Genomic DNA, 17,770 nt, shown 5'->3' on the forward strand with positions numbered 1-17,770 from the left:
TTCCTAACATATTAATTGGGTGAACACAGACTTAAAAAGATAATTTTCAACTATATTTAACGGCAACTTCCCTTAAATTTCACCCTGAAAACACTAGTTTCCTGCAATCCAATAACTATGACTTATGCAAATTTTTCACTCAGAATCATCACATTAAATGTGATCCAATCTGTATCGTAAATTTAAAAGCTCAAGCAATTTTTTTTCCAAATTCATTTTTAACTTATCTTAAAACAAGCTTCCCTAAGTCTGACTAGCTCTGTAGGGTAATAATAAAATAGCTAATATTTTTTGGATTCATGAGTGAAAACTTTGCATATATTACAGTATTAGTTTGGCTAATTAATTTTGTTTCATCTGCTACCATACTCAATGGGTGAACATAGAATAACAAAGGTAATTTTCCACTATATTTAAAGCCAACTTCCCTTACATTTCACTATGAAAACACTGAAGCTTCTTTCAATGTGATAACTTAATTGCATGCAATTTTTTTCCCAGAATTACAATTATTGAATCGAAAAATTACCCAACGCAGCTTATCAGACTTGGGCAAGGTTGTTTTTAAGTGATGGTGTTAAATAAAAAAATATACTTCAGCTTTTGAATAAGATTTTTTTTCTATCCTACCTATATAATTTATATAAAAGCTGAAGTAATCTATCCATTCAATCCAACAAGCATTAGAAAACCAGGTTCAAGTCAGAATAGCTGTGCAAAGTACTAATAACGTAGAAAATGTTTTTGGTTCAATTGACCTGATGAAATCATAAATGCAAAATTTAACCATGGTTAGTTTAAACTAGTAAATAGTAAGTAATATACTATAGAGACAGATACTTCATGGTTTAAAATAAACCTGATGAAAAATTTTCATATGGTTAAGTTACTGGACTGATGGAAGCTTCAGTGTTTTCAGAGCGAAGTCTTCTGTTCACCCACTGAATATGTTAACGAGTGAAAAAATTTAATTTAGCCAGCTTTTACTAAATTTAAGTTTAAAATTTTGGTGTAAAATATACTTAAAAGCTATAGCAAATTTTTTCCAAATTCATTTGAATCATAACTTAAAACAACCTTCCCTAAGTCTGACTAGGGTAATAATATAATATAATAGCTTTGCTAAATATTTTTAGTTTCAATAATTGAAATTCTGGGTGAAATATTTGTATATATTACAGTATTAAGTTGGCTAAGTGTTTTTTTAACTGCTATTTTGCTTCAAAGTGATAACTATAATATATACAAATTTATCACTCAGAATCATAATTAAAGCTTTAATTATGGGGGAGTGGTTAGCACTTTCGCCTCGCAGCAAGAGGAGCCGGGTTCGATCCCAGCTTGTGGCACTGGATGAAAACTCGGAACAACTCCTTCTGCGTTGAGTTTGCAAGTTCTCTCCCCACTGGTTTAAGGGGTTTTCCCCCGAGTTCTTCGGTTTCCCCTTCCATAAAAACTTGTCTAGGTTAACGGTAATAGTTAGTGTAGGGAGCTGTTGGCTCGATCTCGTGGCATGCAGGGCTTGCCACCACCCTCCTACGCATTGTAACCCGGCCACCTGAATTAAGGGCTTCAAAAGTCGCATGATGACTTAGGCCTAAGGTGGTGCCTTGGGTATTAGCCTAGCTGATTATTATTATTATTATTATTAAATTATAGCGTTAAACGGGATAATTTAAAAATTGACGCGTTTTTGAGTTAAGCCTAGGCGATTTGTTTATACCAATCAAGCATAAATAAATACATTTTTGACCAAATACACAATACAAATATCTACTTAACTAAAATGGCCCCATTATTAACTTAATTATTACTTTAAAATAATGAAATTTAAAATTCTACTCACTATTTTGTATTTGATGATAATTTGTGTTCCGTGATACGATCGTCTTCAATTGCACCACAGCAAAGCCGTTACACTTTGAAACTAGTGAAAACTGCTGCAACCTCCACAAGATGGCGGGCTCAAGCCGTCGGTTACACCATGGAGGAAGCACGTGACTGATACTGCGTTCAGTCAATAGGAGCGGACATCTCCATAGAAGAGGAGGGGTTCAAAAATCAAGTGGCTCTGCCGAACGGCGGAGACACGAACTGAGTCTAAGCGGACGAATTTTCGTGAAAATTGTTTTTTCTCCCTAATGCTTTTCCTACGGGAATTTGTTTTCCTAACTGTGTTGCAATTCGGAGACTTTTTAATAATTTTAGTGTTTGTACTCAACTTTGAATTTTTCATATGATTTTTAGTAAGTTTCCAGGTTTTATTTAAGACTACTTTCATAATTTTCCCTTAATTATTTCGCTCGTAATCTACTTTTAAAATCGACGAAAATTTTAAGGCGAGGAAATGAATTCCCCGCCTTTGGGACCTGTATTTGTGCTAGGCCTCGGTTTTAATGTTAGGAATTGAAAAATCATTGCCCATTCCTTTCCATCCATCGATTTGCGAATTCATTGTTGAGTTACTCCATGACATCACGGTGCTGGTGAGCCGGCGCCCGTCATGCTGAATACAAGGGCACTTATCGGACATTAACAAAAGACACCGAAAATCCCGGTTTTCGTCAGCCATGAAGTTAAACCAGTTGCAGAATTCGTATCGGTGCGGCATGTCTCCATTGGGTAATTCCACGACAGATTTTACAACTTTGGGCACACTATATTTTATGATAACCTTGAATACTTCTCCCTGGGATTATTTTAGTCAAAAAACAAGATTCTTACGTTTTCGAGAAAATCCGTCTGATAGTTTGCTAGTTACGCCATGTTCATTTTTGGTGAAATTACCATGACCCCTAATATTGAAGGAGCGATTTCTTAGCCAAATTTTATTTTAAAGTAGCGTGCGGAGCATCATTTTAAAGATAAACAAGTTGGCAAGCCAAAATATATATACCTCTCCTGGGAAGAGTTGGTCCTGGGTGGTATTAACTTCTGGAAAAGGCCCTGAACGATATAGCTCCGCAATTCAGAGTTTTTACTAAAAACGTAATCCCAGTTCAATACCGCCCGGTTTAAAATTTTTAGTATAATTAAATTAATTGAGACGAAACAACTGAGTTTCATTTATTCAGAATATTATAAATTAAGTAGTTAAAAGTCAGATAGACGTAGTTAAATAATGCGCAATCGAATTTAAATCTATTTACAGCAAACGTTTATCAGTTAAATATAATACGAATCCAATTCATTAAAATAAATATCTACAGAGGGTATTTGGTTTTTTGATTTTTTCTCGCTTACGAAATAATTGCAGCATCTTTATCGTTCATTTTACTTCAACACTCGCCCTTGATGAAGATACCGTAGAATAGCTATATTCGACATCCGGTAGTTGACGACTCGTAGACTTCCTGTTGACATTGTTACACATACCGCATGTAAAAGAACGATCCCGTCCAAATTTCAATATCATATATGACTCGCAAAACTAAATAAATCCATGTCTGCATTAGGAACCATAGATATGGACCATGATACAAGGAACCAAGATACTGATCCAGAAATGCAAGATAATACAATGTTGGTTGATAGTCGACCTCTTTTCCATCCTGCTCGCCTCTTCGATCCAACCACAGGAGAGGAACAGATCCGAGGTGATCGTCCAAGCACAAGAACCGGTCAAAGATCCCTTCCGAGCTCACACAATCAACATTTCTGGCTGTTACCATAAGTGCATTGTTTTAGTACGTCTAACTCACTGTTGTTACTAATTAATTTATAATATTCTGAATAAATTAAACTCTGTTGTTTCGTCTCAATAGGCCTTTCTATAAAGTAACATTGGCCTTCTTGTTTAGATGTATCGGGCGAGTCACCCGTGACGTAGAAGTGACGTTTCACTATGAAAGCCAATAGACGCTAGCATAAACTCTGTCATATTCAACTTGTTAAAAAGTTCCACGCGCGCGTTTTGATAAACGGGCTCGAGCGATTTCGCGCGTGCTCCCTGAAATTAAAAAATTAATACCACAAATGACGATTCTTCCGAGGAGAGGTATATTTTGGCTTGCCAACTTGTTAAGAATAAAATTTAACTAAGAAATCATTCCCTCAATATTAGGGGTCATGTTTATTTCACCAATTGTTACCATGGCGTAACTAGCAAACTACCAAAGGGATCTTCACGAAAATTTAAGAATCGTGTTTTGTGAAAAAAATAACCCTAGGGAGAATTATTCAGGGTTATCTAAAAATATAGGGTGGCAAAATCTGTCGTGGCATTACCCCATTGTGAAGTGCTTAATAGAGAGTCACTCAGTAAGGATGATGATGGTGAATGTTTCGAACGCTCCAGACGAAGCTATTTGCCACACCCAGGTCATTGCTCGCCACTCTGACGTTCGATCGAGGATATGCAACGAAGTAGGTAAGGTTAACGTCTTCCAAGTCAAAGTTGTTTCGAATTGTTGTTGACAAAATTGTATAAGTCCCTTATGTCACGGAGATTAGTTGTGTGACTAGGGCTAGAATTGGGAAAACGATTTATAAATAACTGGCTTACTGTACGGCCGTTCCGATTACCTACACCGAGAAATAGCTCAAGCATTAGGGTGCACTGATCCATATTATATATCGAGGAATGCTTAACTTGAATTGATAATTTCAAATTATGATTTTATTTCGTAAAATTACACCTATAAATTCTAAATGACAATTTTTTTAAGAGTAAAAAAGATGACTTTAGGTCTACGCTAATTCTTCATATAATTTTAAAATGTTAAATATTTTTTTTGGAAATTCCAAGTGGCTAATTCCAACATTAAAACATTTTTGCCAATTTTCGATTAAAATAAATTAAACAAAAGCTATTGGCTCCCACGACCAGCTCGTATTTTTATGACCTCATATTTCGTTGAAAAATAAGGCGAATTTTAACCAAACCAAGTTTATTCAAACCTTTTATAGTCTGTTCTTTCACTTTCTTATCTAATTTTGGTCTGTAACCTACCAATGAAATATACATTTTTCGAAAACCATGAAAAATGGCTTGATTTTAGAGACATGTAAAATATTTAAACGATTATTAGTCATCGAATAACCTTTGAAAATTTCGTAGTTCTTCAATACACAGTTTTGGCGAGAAACGCTTGTATCTGTCAATTTCCAACACCTTCAATTTTATTCTTAGTTTCCAGTTAAAAAATAATATTTTGTGACGTTAACGAATAACAGAAGCAATAAGCTTTGAGAATTTATCGCATTAGTAACTGTCAATTTTCATTAATATTTGTAGTAAGGAAACAATATTATGTTTTCACCCATTAACCTTTAGACTGTGTAGTTAAGTGATATCTAATAAATACGAGTATAAAGCTCTTAAGAGTTAGTTCGAGATCATTGTTTGGCAAGTAAGATCATATACGTCAAATTCCTTTTACATGTATAATTATAATAATAAAAATAATAATTATAATAATAATCATCATGGTTTGAAAGCATTGTGCCTCCTAAAATCTTGTATTATAGATGTACTCTACAGTAACGCCAATTAAACAAACAGTTAGTCCATTTAACTCTTATCCATTCTAAAAACATTATAACGACGAAGCATGGAACATCATCTTAACTAGTCAGTTTACCAGCTATAGCAATATTCTCAAATATTATGAAATATTATTTAAATTTCGGTAAAACTACATATATGGTTTTTTTATCAAATTCGAATACCTAAATAATGATTCAGTTCCTTACTATAGTGGTAGTGTACAAAATGTATCCAACGGTGCCTGGAGAAAGAGAATCCTTGCCGAACACTGTACAAAGCGAAGCGATGAAAACAATGACACTTCCAAGTAATTGAACTCTCATCGACAGCCATCTGGAAATTAGTGTAAAACAAAAATGAAAAATAACTAGATAAATATTTCCATATTTTATGATATGATGTATATGTTTATTTTGGACATACGCTAAGTAGGAACTTAATGCTTTCAATAAATAAAACTTGCACAAAACTACATTCTTACAAATGGGGACGATTCTTCAAAACTTCATATTTGTGTTAAAATACAAACTTTTGAAATCGTCCATGTTGAAGATTTATAAAACGTTTTATTTATAGATTTGCAGCTTAAACTTAAGGTTTATTTAGCTATGGTTTGACAAAATAATTAGTGAACCTTAGTGAAATTCTAAATTATTTTTATTTGGCTATTTTAAAGATTTTTGAGGGTTTGTTATCTTGAAAATCCTTCAAATTCTTCAAAATATTTATTTAAATTTTCCATTTTTAGCACTCAAGAGTTGAAATTTTTATAAAAGCCCTTATAAAAAAGTGATATTTAAAATGAAATATGTGACACGAGGTTTGAGCCCTGTTTGGTACACTGCATTCGTTAAATAAAATTATCAAGTTATATAAAGAAATAAGAGTATAATAATTATATTTAAATCAAAAACATGGTAAAAAAAATGGTTTTTTTACTAGTAGGTTGTGAAGCCTGGAAATTGACGGCTTATGTTTAAACCATGTACGAGAGTCAAACTGTTAATACTCTTTTATTTATAATAAAATATATATATATATATATATATATATATATATCGCTCTCCGGAACCAAATAGAGCCCTTTATGTAGTGGGCACCTCGGATGACGCTACCGGTCTCTAAGCTAATAGGCTGGAGAAAATAGCCCGCCAAGAAAGCTAAGCGGACTCACTGCGGTGCAATAGGAAGTGTCACTTTACCCCGCTCTTAACCCATCGGGTCAGAAGCCGCCACTTTCGGAGAATTCCGAAGTTGGACGACCCGAGCCAGGATGAGATATCCCTACCTTCCCCAGCAGCATGAATTTAATCATATTCTTCCATGAATATCGAAAAGCACGTTAAATACCTGGTACCATCATCGTTAAAAAAGGCCAATTTACGTCATAGCGACTATTTAACGAGCCGATCGGATGTGAAAGGAAATGGCGCGAAAAATCCCGCTTGTGCTCTGGAGTTAGTGAGGCAATATTGCGTCATTGTTTGCGTTTCGTTTTTAGACTCCCTTAGTTTTTCATTAATTGCGTTTTTATAAGTGCTTTTAAAATGTCCGTGTCTATCAATATGACTACTTTGTAGTTCAAAAGTGAATCTCTTGAAAGCCATACTTTCCACCTCTTGTGATAGTTTTAAGAATTTATCATATGTTTGTTTAAGTAATTTTTTGGACCTAGGCTTAGCATCATTTGAAGTCGGTTGTATACCATTGAACCGAATCCCGTTCGACCGAATCCCATTGAACCGAAAAGTATTTTCGTTTATAGCCCAACATGGTGGGATTCAGTTGAATGGGAAATTTAAATCTGGTTCGTTTTAACTTCGGGTAGGTTAGTTCAGGTTGGGTTAGTTTAGGTTAGGTTAGTTCAGGTTGGGTTAGGTTGGGTTGGGTTAGGTTAGGTTAGGTTAGGTTGGGTTGGGTTAGGTTAGGTTAGGTGAGGTTAGATATGGTAGGCAACTATTTCACGTTGGGTCTTATCAAGGTTTTTTTCCAAAATTAAACCCGGAAAATATCAAATTTCAAGGGAAGGGAAAAAGGTCCAAAAATACACGTTGGTACGAAATAATAAATATTTAGGACATAGTTTAGTCCAAATTAGATATACTATCGTAACCTACGATATATCAATATGTATCACTAACGGTATATTGAATGAAAATCGCGCAAAACGCGGTTTTCGATAGATTGGAATTCGGTCGAATGGGATTTCGGTCCAATGGTCTACAATCTTTGAAGTCAGGTTCAATATTTTTTTTATATCTTTCACTAAAGCTAGGAATTCTGTTTGAATTATTATTTTCAATTCAGTCAAAATACTTGATTGATAAGAATCGCAGTTATGACTTGCTTTCTCATTCAGTTCTGTTAACTAACGTAAACCAAAATGGTCTGGATGTTTGAGTCTTTCTGGTTTTAAAATTCGTTCCTCCTTATCAAGGGCTAACCTAACAACAACCTTTTGGGTTAATTTTTCACTAGCTTAATTTATTTTAGATAAACTAAAACTAATTTCACGCGCAACTTTCCAGTTTTTCTTACCCCTAATTGCTCTTATAAAACAAACTCAAAATATGTATGGACGCAAAATATTTGGCAGACGACTGTATCCGAAGACGCCACTGTCGGCGGGGCTTAGAAGCTCATTCTTTTTTGAACGTGATGGCGCCACTATCATAGGAGATCTATATTCATGGTTGAAAATGAATAAATGAATGGCAGCAGCGATGGCCAAAAACAACGAGAGAACTCTCGGAAGTCAAGGGAAAGGCTGTTAGAGACAAAGCCTCTTCACGAATCACTTCATGCACAAAAGCTATATACAAGTTGGAAGCAGCTAAATACCAATAGCAATTATTGCATTAGCATTTGTTGTATCCTGTTTTATTTTCTGCCGAAAATGGGGAGATTAAAATTTCTTATTAGTGAATAGTTTATGGGCTATGTACATCCCAGATTATAGTAATACACTTTTCAAATGATGGAGATAAAATTTGTTTGTTGGTTATAAAAATAATTAAATATATTAGTACAACTAACCGTGAAGCAATTTGCAAGTGGTAGTTAACAGATTCACTCTTGTCGATCAACGCAAACGCTTGACGCGTAAAAATATCAGTCGCTCCTAAGGAACGAATGACGGTTGATCCACTCAAAGAGTCGGAGAAATGGGTAAACAAAGGAGATATAGTTGTTGCGGCCAGACTTTTCAGTTGACGATTAGTTCGCAAATAAATATTCTGAAACAAATTATTATTTTAAATAAAGCCCAAGACAATTTTAATATAAGAGTGAATTGTTTAAGCTTTGTTAACACGTTATTAGACTTTATCAACTGTATCTGATGAACCTTTTTTGAAATACCTGCCAATAACCATAATCCTAATAAAAAAGATATCAAATTGAATTAACGGCTTTAAAAGTCACTTGATGACTTAGGCCCAAGGTGGTTTCTTGGGTATTAGCTCAGCTGATTATTAGTATTATATTCTATTTTATATTTTATTTAACCGAATTTATGACAATATAAACAATTATTAACCGATTCGTGAAGCAGATTAGTGATTATCTTTACCTGATTATGCACCTGACAGATTTGTTCTGTTAAGATAAGATAACTGGGGGTGAATATGTTTTATCTGCTCTGTTTAATGAAAAAAAAAACAAGAAAGATAAACAAATATATCTTAAGAAATAAAATGGGATGCACTGGCAAAATAATAATTAATTTATTCATTGATTAGTTGTTCTCGAAATTATCACCGGGGTGCTTAATTGTTACTTTTGAACTTCAGCCCCTCCCAAAAAGGCCCAAAAAATTATTTTAGTAAAATCATTTAAACATTGTTCTTAATTTCATAAAATATTCTTTGAAAAATTAAATTGATAAAATAACCGCCATTGCCAAAAGAAATAATGGTACTTCCCAAATTATCGCAATTGTATAGTAGCGATCATTCTTGTGATGGAGTGCAGGAATTTCATAAGGTTAAAAGGAATAATTTGATCCGCTTCTTGCGTGTCTTTTGAGAATCGATTGATAATCCGTCCAACAGGTGTCGTGTCGAAAAATAATAAAGGAGATCGAAGCACGTTGAGCAACATATTCGAGTGAATTTTAATAGAAGCTCTCAAACTAGCACTCCAAACGCAGAGAACATTAGTTCTGATTGCAGAACGGTGAAGCCTCCCAACTCTAAAACTCTCATATTTGTTGACTGGACATTGGTAGTATTGCTCGACGGGTTAGCTGCCTCGTCACTCCAAAGTACCAGCCAATTATTTGAAAGAACAAAAACGACTGGATAGAGAGCGTAGTTGGTTATTATTATAAAACACCAATTATATCCGACCACTTTGGCGCACTTCCGAAAAACTGGAAGAAAAACCTGTAAAATTATCCACAAATTAAATTCTTTATGCTTGCACAATATGTCTTTTCAATTTACATTAAGTGCTGTATTCAGACAAGTATCAAATTAGTGAGGTAAAGTAAACTGATGTTTTATAATTAAAAATAAAATTACAGAGGAAGATGTTTTTCGTTGAAAGGTTGGAAAAAATGAAAATGTGGGTTACTTCTGGTTATTTAAAAGGTTTATTATTTATCTCAAAATTAGGTACGATAATTCCAATTTTCAAGCCGATGTTCGAAAATTTCAGAGAGCTTAATCACAATGTTTAATTATTTCAAAATTAAATCAAAGAAGGAAAGGCATAATATTTTTTAAAAAAACGTGACTTAAAGAGGGAATAATTTTCTAAATAATAAAATAAATATTTATTATTTGCTTAAACATAAGAGATTATTTTTGGTAATTATGCCTATTGGGTTGCTATCTATAGGCGCTTTGGAAAATTTAAATATAACGAGATTGTGCAATCATAAAAGGGAAACAGTTCATCTTTCAAACACAAAATATAATTTTTTAAGTTTAGACTCAAAGATTTTTTCGAAAACGGTTTACCGATTTGTGGGTATTTTTCTCTTTCTGAATTATGGTCTTTCCTTTTACTTTTTTGAGCTCTTTATCTGTGGTTGATTCCAAAACGGCTTCTGTTGCCTCGTTTCGAGGGATTTCCTTCCTGCGTAAAAAGAGCGTACCGTTATTACGCTCAATGAAATATTTTTTCTATATACAATCTTGGTTAAAGGGAATATAACCTCAGGTTTTTTGGTGTAGAATACCAACACTTCGTTCATTTCCCGCTCCCTCCTATGGCTTTAGATATTTTTGTCACTGGTTAGTGATTTCCCGCCAAAATTGTTAACATATAAAACATAAAAAACCTTAAAAAAGACTTGAGGTTATATTCCCTTTAATAAATATATATTGAAAAAATATATTGAATTGGTATATAAGCAAAAGATTTACTTTTCAAACTTCAACTCTAGTGACCAAGAAGCAATGTGATTAAAGAAAACCCTCAAATTCACTTTCAAATATTCCGCCTGGTTAAATTTTATGTTTTCTGACTAAGGGCCCGGTGCAGAGACGATTTAAAAATTATCGTTAACTTTACGAGGATTGTAAAGTTACGAGAGCGGATTTACGATGTCGTAAAGTTACGATTTTGTAAATCGAAATCGCGGTGCAGAGACAATTTTTCGGGCTCTCGTAAATGACGAGTCTGGTATTTGGGAATCGGTTTTTGTTTAGGCTCCGCCCACTTATTGACCAATGAGAAAGCGTTATTTTGACGCAAAAATTTAAACATTTGTTTGAAGGCTCAACTCTATTTTAAAAGTTACTTATTTTTTTGTGATTTTACACATTTTAAGAAAACAAGTTAGCTGAAAGTCTTTTTTTGAGAAAGAATATGGGGAAAATTAAACCAGGTGAAGAGAGACAACCAAACTTTAGTACAAGAGAACTTCAAGCAACTATTAATTGTTTGGAAGCTAGGCCTGATTTATTGAAAACCTACAAAAGTAGTGAAGATGTGGAGAAGGCCTGGGCAGAAATTGCCCACGAAATTGCCTGTATATATGGGTATGTGCCTCATAAGAGCGACAGTAAAAATAAGAGCTAAGTGGACTGATTACAAAAGCACCGTTAAAAAAAGGAGGTGTCCGTTTGCCGTTTAATAAGTGAAGCTGCGTTGCACGGGATTAGAGGAGTTGATAGTTCACAAGTCACGCACCAGGTTGGTTGTTTGTGCAAAGCTAGTGTTTTGAAATGAAACCACAATAGTCTAATTAAATTTTAATGAAAAGCTAGAAAATCCTCCATTGTAACAAGTGAAAATATTTCAGTGTAGCACGACTCATTGGCACTCCTAACTCTGGACTATTTCGGGTTACTCCCCTCAATATGCCAGCAAGTGTGGGTGGTGACGCTATAGATTTTTCACTGAAGAGACATGGTAAAATGGGCTTAGAAGTAGAATCACAGTTTCATTGGTTAAACATAATCTTGTTTAGCTTCCCAAATTGATGAGCTTGCATGAGAAAAGAAGTTTAGAAATATGGAAGAGTTGGTCGCGGATATTGGTACATTTCAATAAGGTCACGTAAAAACTATCAAGTCCTTTACCTTATTTGTACTCTCATAAACAGATGCAAGAGCAATGGGTAGTGAAAACCCATTTCCTCCACCTAGGCCTACAATGAAACCTATAGGGCTCAGTTTCTTGTTTCAAAGGCAGATCTGATACTGATATCGTTGTTCACATTTTGCCAGAACAATCTGAGTACATGATTTTCACAGGTTTAAAGCTTGGTTCACATACGTTAGCAGCTTTTCCATTTTCTCTGTGTTCTTGCGTTCCACAGCACTACAGAAGGCCGAGTGGGAAATGAGAAAATACAGAAAATTTATCCCAGTGAACCCAGTTTAACAATTTGAAAATTTACTACCAGACACCCAGCACCTAAGCCTTCTTTAACAGCTGCTAACACCTTAGAAAAAACAGCTCAGTCAGTTGTGAATTATCAAGAAAGGTTAAATGCAATTTTGGGTTCAATACTTTCCGAAATGGTAGCCAAACGGTCACAAGATGCCTAACTTGGCATTGCATTTTCCAATCATTTAGAAAATGCAAATAGAATTCTTATTGGCATTCACAACACTCAAGTACCTGTTGAAAATCTTTACCTTGGTGTTACATCAATTCCACTTCCTAACCCTAAAACAAAAAATCATTGATATGTCTAATCTTTCAAAATAAAACTGGTGCAAATTATTAATTACTTATCTTTAGCACTAAGATTGATGTTTTCAAATATATTATCATCCTTTCATATGCATTATTTCCATCTATTTATATTTTGTAAACCACTCTATAAACTCATTGTTCATTATGTACCTCTTTCATTTTTCACAGCTGTTATTTTTTTTACTCTGATCAGCTGGTTTTTTTCTAATAAGAAGCCTCCATCTACCCACCAGATTTTTTTCGCAAAATAAAAGGCGCCCTTTTTGAATTTTTAATTATTCAAATAAATTACCATGTTTTCTTTTAATATATTTTTTTATTGGCGAAGAGCAATTAATTTACATTGAAAAAAATATTTGAAAGTAATCGACGAATAACATATTATTGAACCAGTAATAAATAACAAAGAATAATATCACAAGAGAACAAAATCATTGGAGTTATTAGAGAAACTAGAGTTTTTAGTTCCAAAATTAGAATCCTTGACCACGTGATTTCATTATAAGAAAATTTGTTCTACAAGTATGTCCCCAAATTAAATTTAATAATGGGAGAGGGCGGTTTTAATTTTAAAAATCAAATCATATCGTAGAAAACTGAAATTATTCTTGATGTAAATTTCTTTGTCCATTCAAGTTTTCCACCAATTGATTTAAAATTTGATTAGCCCGAGCATGTAATTGAGCATTAGTGAGTTGACATGGGGGATCCTGTTCGCTTGTGCCATCTCGTTCTTCTACCATTGCCTCGGGCATTTCCACACCCTTGTCAAGGTAGAAATTGTACAAGATGACACAAGCGAATACAAATTTTCAAACCTTAAATCTGGGGCATACAGCAAATTGCCTCCTTAATCACTCCATGATCCTTGATACTGTGTATCTCTCGCCCATGTGGCCGTCACCCATTGTATACTTCCAGTCACGTAAAAATTCAAGCAAATAAGTATCTATAGAAAATAACAATGATTAGAAGTGGCAACATATGAGCATTAAAGAGCAACAAAAGGTAGGAAAATGTTAAAAGACCAAATTATTTTACAATGTTTTACACTCGGTTATTTTCCCTATGCAAATTTTTTATCCTCCGATGGTACATCTCCTAAAAACTGACCCTATACCACAAATATTCTCTGGTTTTGTTTTGCACCCCTAGCTCACGAAAGGGGTGAGGTATCTTCCTTCCCAGATATTTTCTTCAAACTTTGCCCAATCGCTTTTCTTACTCATTTACTACTCAAAATCTAAGCCTAGATAAATATCAGTTTTGAGTATGAAAGAGTAGGATTAAAATATGTATTCCAAAAGGTTGTATAAAGAGTTAACAGAAGTGTTTGTCATATAACCGGTGTTAAAGCACATAATAGTAGTAAAAAAAATTACATAGTAATAAAAAATATATTCCTACCTGGGAAGCTGCAGATAGTGGTCTCAATGCTTCATGGTCAAGGTCGGGCCTTGGCTCTTTCAAAAGTTTAATGAATACCCTTTTTGGAAGTCGATAATTTGCTAAAAACTCTGTCTGACCAAAGGGTCTGGTCTCTCGTGATAAATACACTCATTTCCAACTGGTTCAACAATGTTTATTCCTCGATTAATTTCCTCAGCTCTTCGCATCGCGAGCAGAGTGACAAACCCCGCCATTTTTGTTATCAATATTTCGCGTCGTTTACGTCTTTACGACACCTCCAGAGCACTCGTAACTTTACGAGCGAAAGTCACTCGTAAAGTTACGAGCCTATTGTCTCTGCACACCATTTTCGCGAAAAAAATCGTAAGTTCTTTGGCCACGCCCACTTCCTCGTAAATTTACGAGGATTGTAAAGTTACGAGAGTGAAAAAACGTCTCTGCACCGGGCCCTTAATCATCAAATTGTCCGTTTCGTTTTAAAGGCAACGCATGATATAAAAGTATAATAAATAAATAATTATAAATCCCCTAAAACGAGTTAGTGGCGACTGTAAAGACCTTTTAGCTATAAAATTGAAGTAAAGAAAATGATAAAACCTCTTTTTAGCAATAAATGCATTACTTAAGTCTACTTGGGCATAAAAAAACAAATAAAAGTTTAAAAATCAAAGGACTTTATTAATAATAACAAATGTAACATAATTAATCATAAGTATACCACTGTACCTTTATTCCATTCAACAACCTTCACTAACGGTTTGTTTCACCACGAACCAGTAAAAAGATGGACTACGTTAGATTTTAACCTTTTTATTCATCCTAGTAATTTTGGAAGTCACACTATTGGCTACTATTTAAGCCAATGGAAAACCTCTAAATTGAGAAGGCATTTTCGGTGTCGGAATTTTAGTCAGCCCAATGAAGCTTTCTTGAAATTTATAAACTCGCTCGTTTTGTGCGAATGAAGTTAAATAATGAGTAATTTAGAAAAATAAAGGTTGGGGAAAATGACCAATATGTGATCGCTTTCCGAAAATGGAACAAGTCGTCGAAGTGGGATATTCCACCAGCTTTATTAAAACCCATATCAAGCCTAGAAGAGTTAGGCCTAGGCTCAAAAGAATCTGCAAAGACTCCAACCCTGTAGATGCGCCGGAAAAGCTCAACCTGAATTTCAACTATTTTTTCCAATAAACCTGCTTCTTTTATTTGGCAATGCAAATTTATTTTAGAACGTGAGTTTCCGAGAACTTCATTAATTTGCAAATTAATTACATTAAGGGGGAAGAATACAGTAAAAGCCTCTTTTTCGTTCAAGCTGAACGTTTCTGTTTTAACAATTACACAATTGAATTATATTTTTCTTATTAGGCTGAACTTTCCTCTAGTGCTTAAAATAATTTTTATAATTCTAATATTAATAGTTAACGAGATATAAGGTCCTAACTAAAGGTTAGTTTGGGCGCTTGCCTAACTTGTTTAGCTCCGGGGGTCCGAATTAAAACGTAATAACTTAATTACAAGCACTAAACCAGAGGCTGTTCTACACTTAAATATTAATTTTATAAGCTAAAATACAAAATTAAAAGAGTTCATCTTGAAATAGCGCGAAAGTAAACAATGGCCACTGTAGTCTTCCACCTTAACAGATTTTGACACTATATCGTAGTTCATTTTAGCTCCTAAACCTTGGTTGTTCAAATCGGTTTGTTTACTTAAATAATGGCCGTCGGTTTATCAGACGGCATTTGAGATTCGATGACGTCAAATTTGACTTCAAATATGACGTCAAATATTACGTAGGGTACGGATGACGCAATATCTGTGAAACAAACCGTTAGTGAAGAAATAGAGCTAGTAGCAAACTTATGAGTAATTATGTTACATACGATAATAATAATCAGCTAAGCTAATACCCAAGGCACCACCTTAGGCCTAAGTTATCAAGCGACTTTAAAGCCATTAATTCAGGTGGCCGGGTTACAATGTGTCAGTGGCGTAGCCAGAAATTCGTCAAGGGGGGGTCGAGAAGGGGGTGGAAATTTGGTACAGTCAAAGGTAGACACAAGGGGGGGGGTTGGACACGGAAACCCCCCTTGTCTACGACACTGCAATGCGTAGGAGGGTGGTGGCAAGCTCTTCATGCCACGCGAACCAACAGCTCCCTACACTATAGCTATTACCGTTAACTTCTACAAGTTTTTATGGACCCCTTTATTGCTCAATATCAAAAAAAAATCGTACTATAGTTTCGGCTTATTTAGGCCATCCTCATTTTGTTCCTTTGATGATGGCCCAAAATATAAATTAATTAAAGTAAATCTATGACAACAGCTGCATTTTGTGGTTTCATCGTTTTTCGAATTGGTCGGATTTCATTTCAGCTTTCTTTCCAACTATTTTTTCAGTTTACAAACAAATTTTAGCCAATACTGTTAGTACATAACGCTTGCATCAGTGGGGTTTCATTTAGGTCGGTATTTGGCCAAAAAATTTCAAATTAGTCAAACGCCACTGGAAACGTTCTTTTACCCAGAATTCGGACACTCCGCCAGGTGTCGCATGCTTTTTAAAACATCATCGACGTGCGTCTAGAAGGCGTGGATTTAGTAAAACAATGAGAAACGAGACGATTTGATTTTTGGTGTGGGAGGAGCTTAATGATCAAGCGTGAGGGGTTAAGCCACGTATCCGCTACACATCTTGAATTTTCTTTTGGCTTTGAATGTAAATTGTAAGTTTTCTATAATTAAATTAAAACTTAAAATAACTAATTTTCAAAGGGTCAATGATTTCTAACTAAGACTAAAAACAAAACACTAACAGCGCTAGGCCTAATAGTATTTTAGTAGGGAAATATGTTTCATTGAATGCTAAAGATAATTTATTGAAATATTAATAAAGAACTTAAGGATATAAATTTTCAGAAAATGCCTGGTGCCAAATATTCTATATATGGTTGTGAAAACAAAAGGAAAAGTAAACTAAAAAACTAGTCAAATGAATTTTAAATACATTCCTAGGCAAATAAAGTACAACACGTGCCTTATTTTGAAATAAATCAAAATGTCTCTATTTTTTGTTTCGAGAACTTGTTTTTATTGTATTTATTTATATCTGATATCAACAACGAAGACCACGAAACCGCAGCAGGCTCATGTGCAGTCCGAAAATGCTAATTAACAATTTTATAAAAGATAGATAAAAGTGAATATACTCTGAAAAATGTAATATGAATAATAATAACAATTTACTAAAAATTTTGAGGATTAAGGGGAGGGGGTGCGACTATTTCGGAAATAATAGACGAATCTGGATTGGAGAGTCACATTGTGATGGCCATTCGGAAAGCAATTTTGGAAGACGATTGTATAATGTCCGACGGTATCGCATTCCAATCATTTATGACACGGCTTGATAATTGACGATAGCGTGCGGAGCTTTTTACTAAAGGTTTACTTAATTTGGCCTGATGACCCCTTGTACTCGCATTAGTAGATAAAACAAATAGGTCAAGGAAGGTAGCGCTATCCGGAGTCTTAGGTAACGCTGGTACACTGTTAAAAATTGCTGTTAATTTTACAGGAATTTACCTGCAAGAAAATTACCAGGAAAGTTTCTGTAAAATTATAGGTTATTTTTCCTGTAAAACTAAGCAAGTATAAAGCTGTTCTAGGTACGATAAATATAAAGTACAATTAACATTATTTGAAGTTA

The 17,770-nt window shown here is 34.4% G+C and overlaps 1 protein-coding gene and 1 long non-coding RNA gene across 2 annotated transcripts in view; both read right to left on the reverse strand.

The window, feature by feature from the left end:
* The window catches only part of LOC149968891 (multidrug resistance-associated protein 1-like), a 47,824-nt gene that overhangs the window by 23,020 nt on the left and 7,034 nt on the right, over nucleotides 1-17,770 (reverse strand). Inside the window, exons 4-7 of the mRNA XM_090169291.1 lie at nucleotides 10,453-10,570; nucleotides 9,622-9,873; nucleotides 8,525-8,724; nucleotides 5,695-5,821 (exon numbers count right to left, since the gene is read on the reverse strand). Of these exons, the coding sequence (XP_090025417.1) occupies nucleotides 5,695-5,821; nucleotides 8,525-8,724; nucleotides 9,622-9,873; nucleotides 10,453-10,570 (697 nt within the window). The remainder of the gene's footprint in view (nucleotides 1-5,694; nucleotides 5,822-8,524; nucleotides 8,725-9,621; nucleotides 9,874-10,452; nucleotides 10,571-17,770) is intronic.
* Nucleotides 11,679-12,314, reverse strand: LOC149968892 (uncharacterized). The gene is made up of 2 exons (XR_016480682.1): nucleotides 12,022-12,314; nucleotides 11,679-11,926 (listed from the first exon to the last, which is right to left on the reverse strand). It is a non-coding gene; the product is annotated as an uncharacterized LOC149968892 (long non-coding RNA).

Source organism: Leiobunum rupestre, chromosome 1 (genome assembly GCF_980474605.1).
Source record: "Leiobunum rupestre chromosome 1, qqLeiRupe1.1.hap1, whole genome shotgun sequence".
Classification (NCBI taxonomy): domain Eukaryota; kingdom Metazoa; phylum Arthropoda; class Arachnida; order Opiliones; family Sclerosomatidae; genus Leiobunum; species Leiobunum rupestre.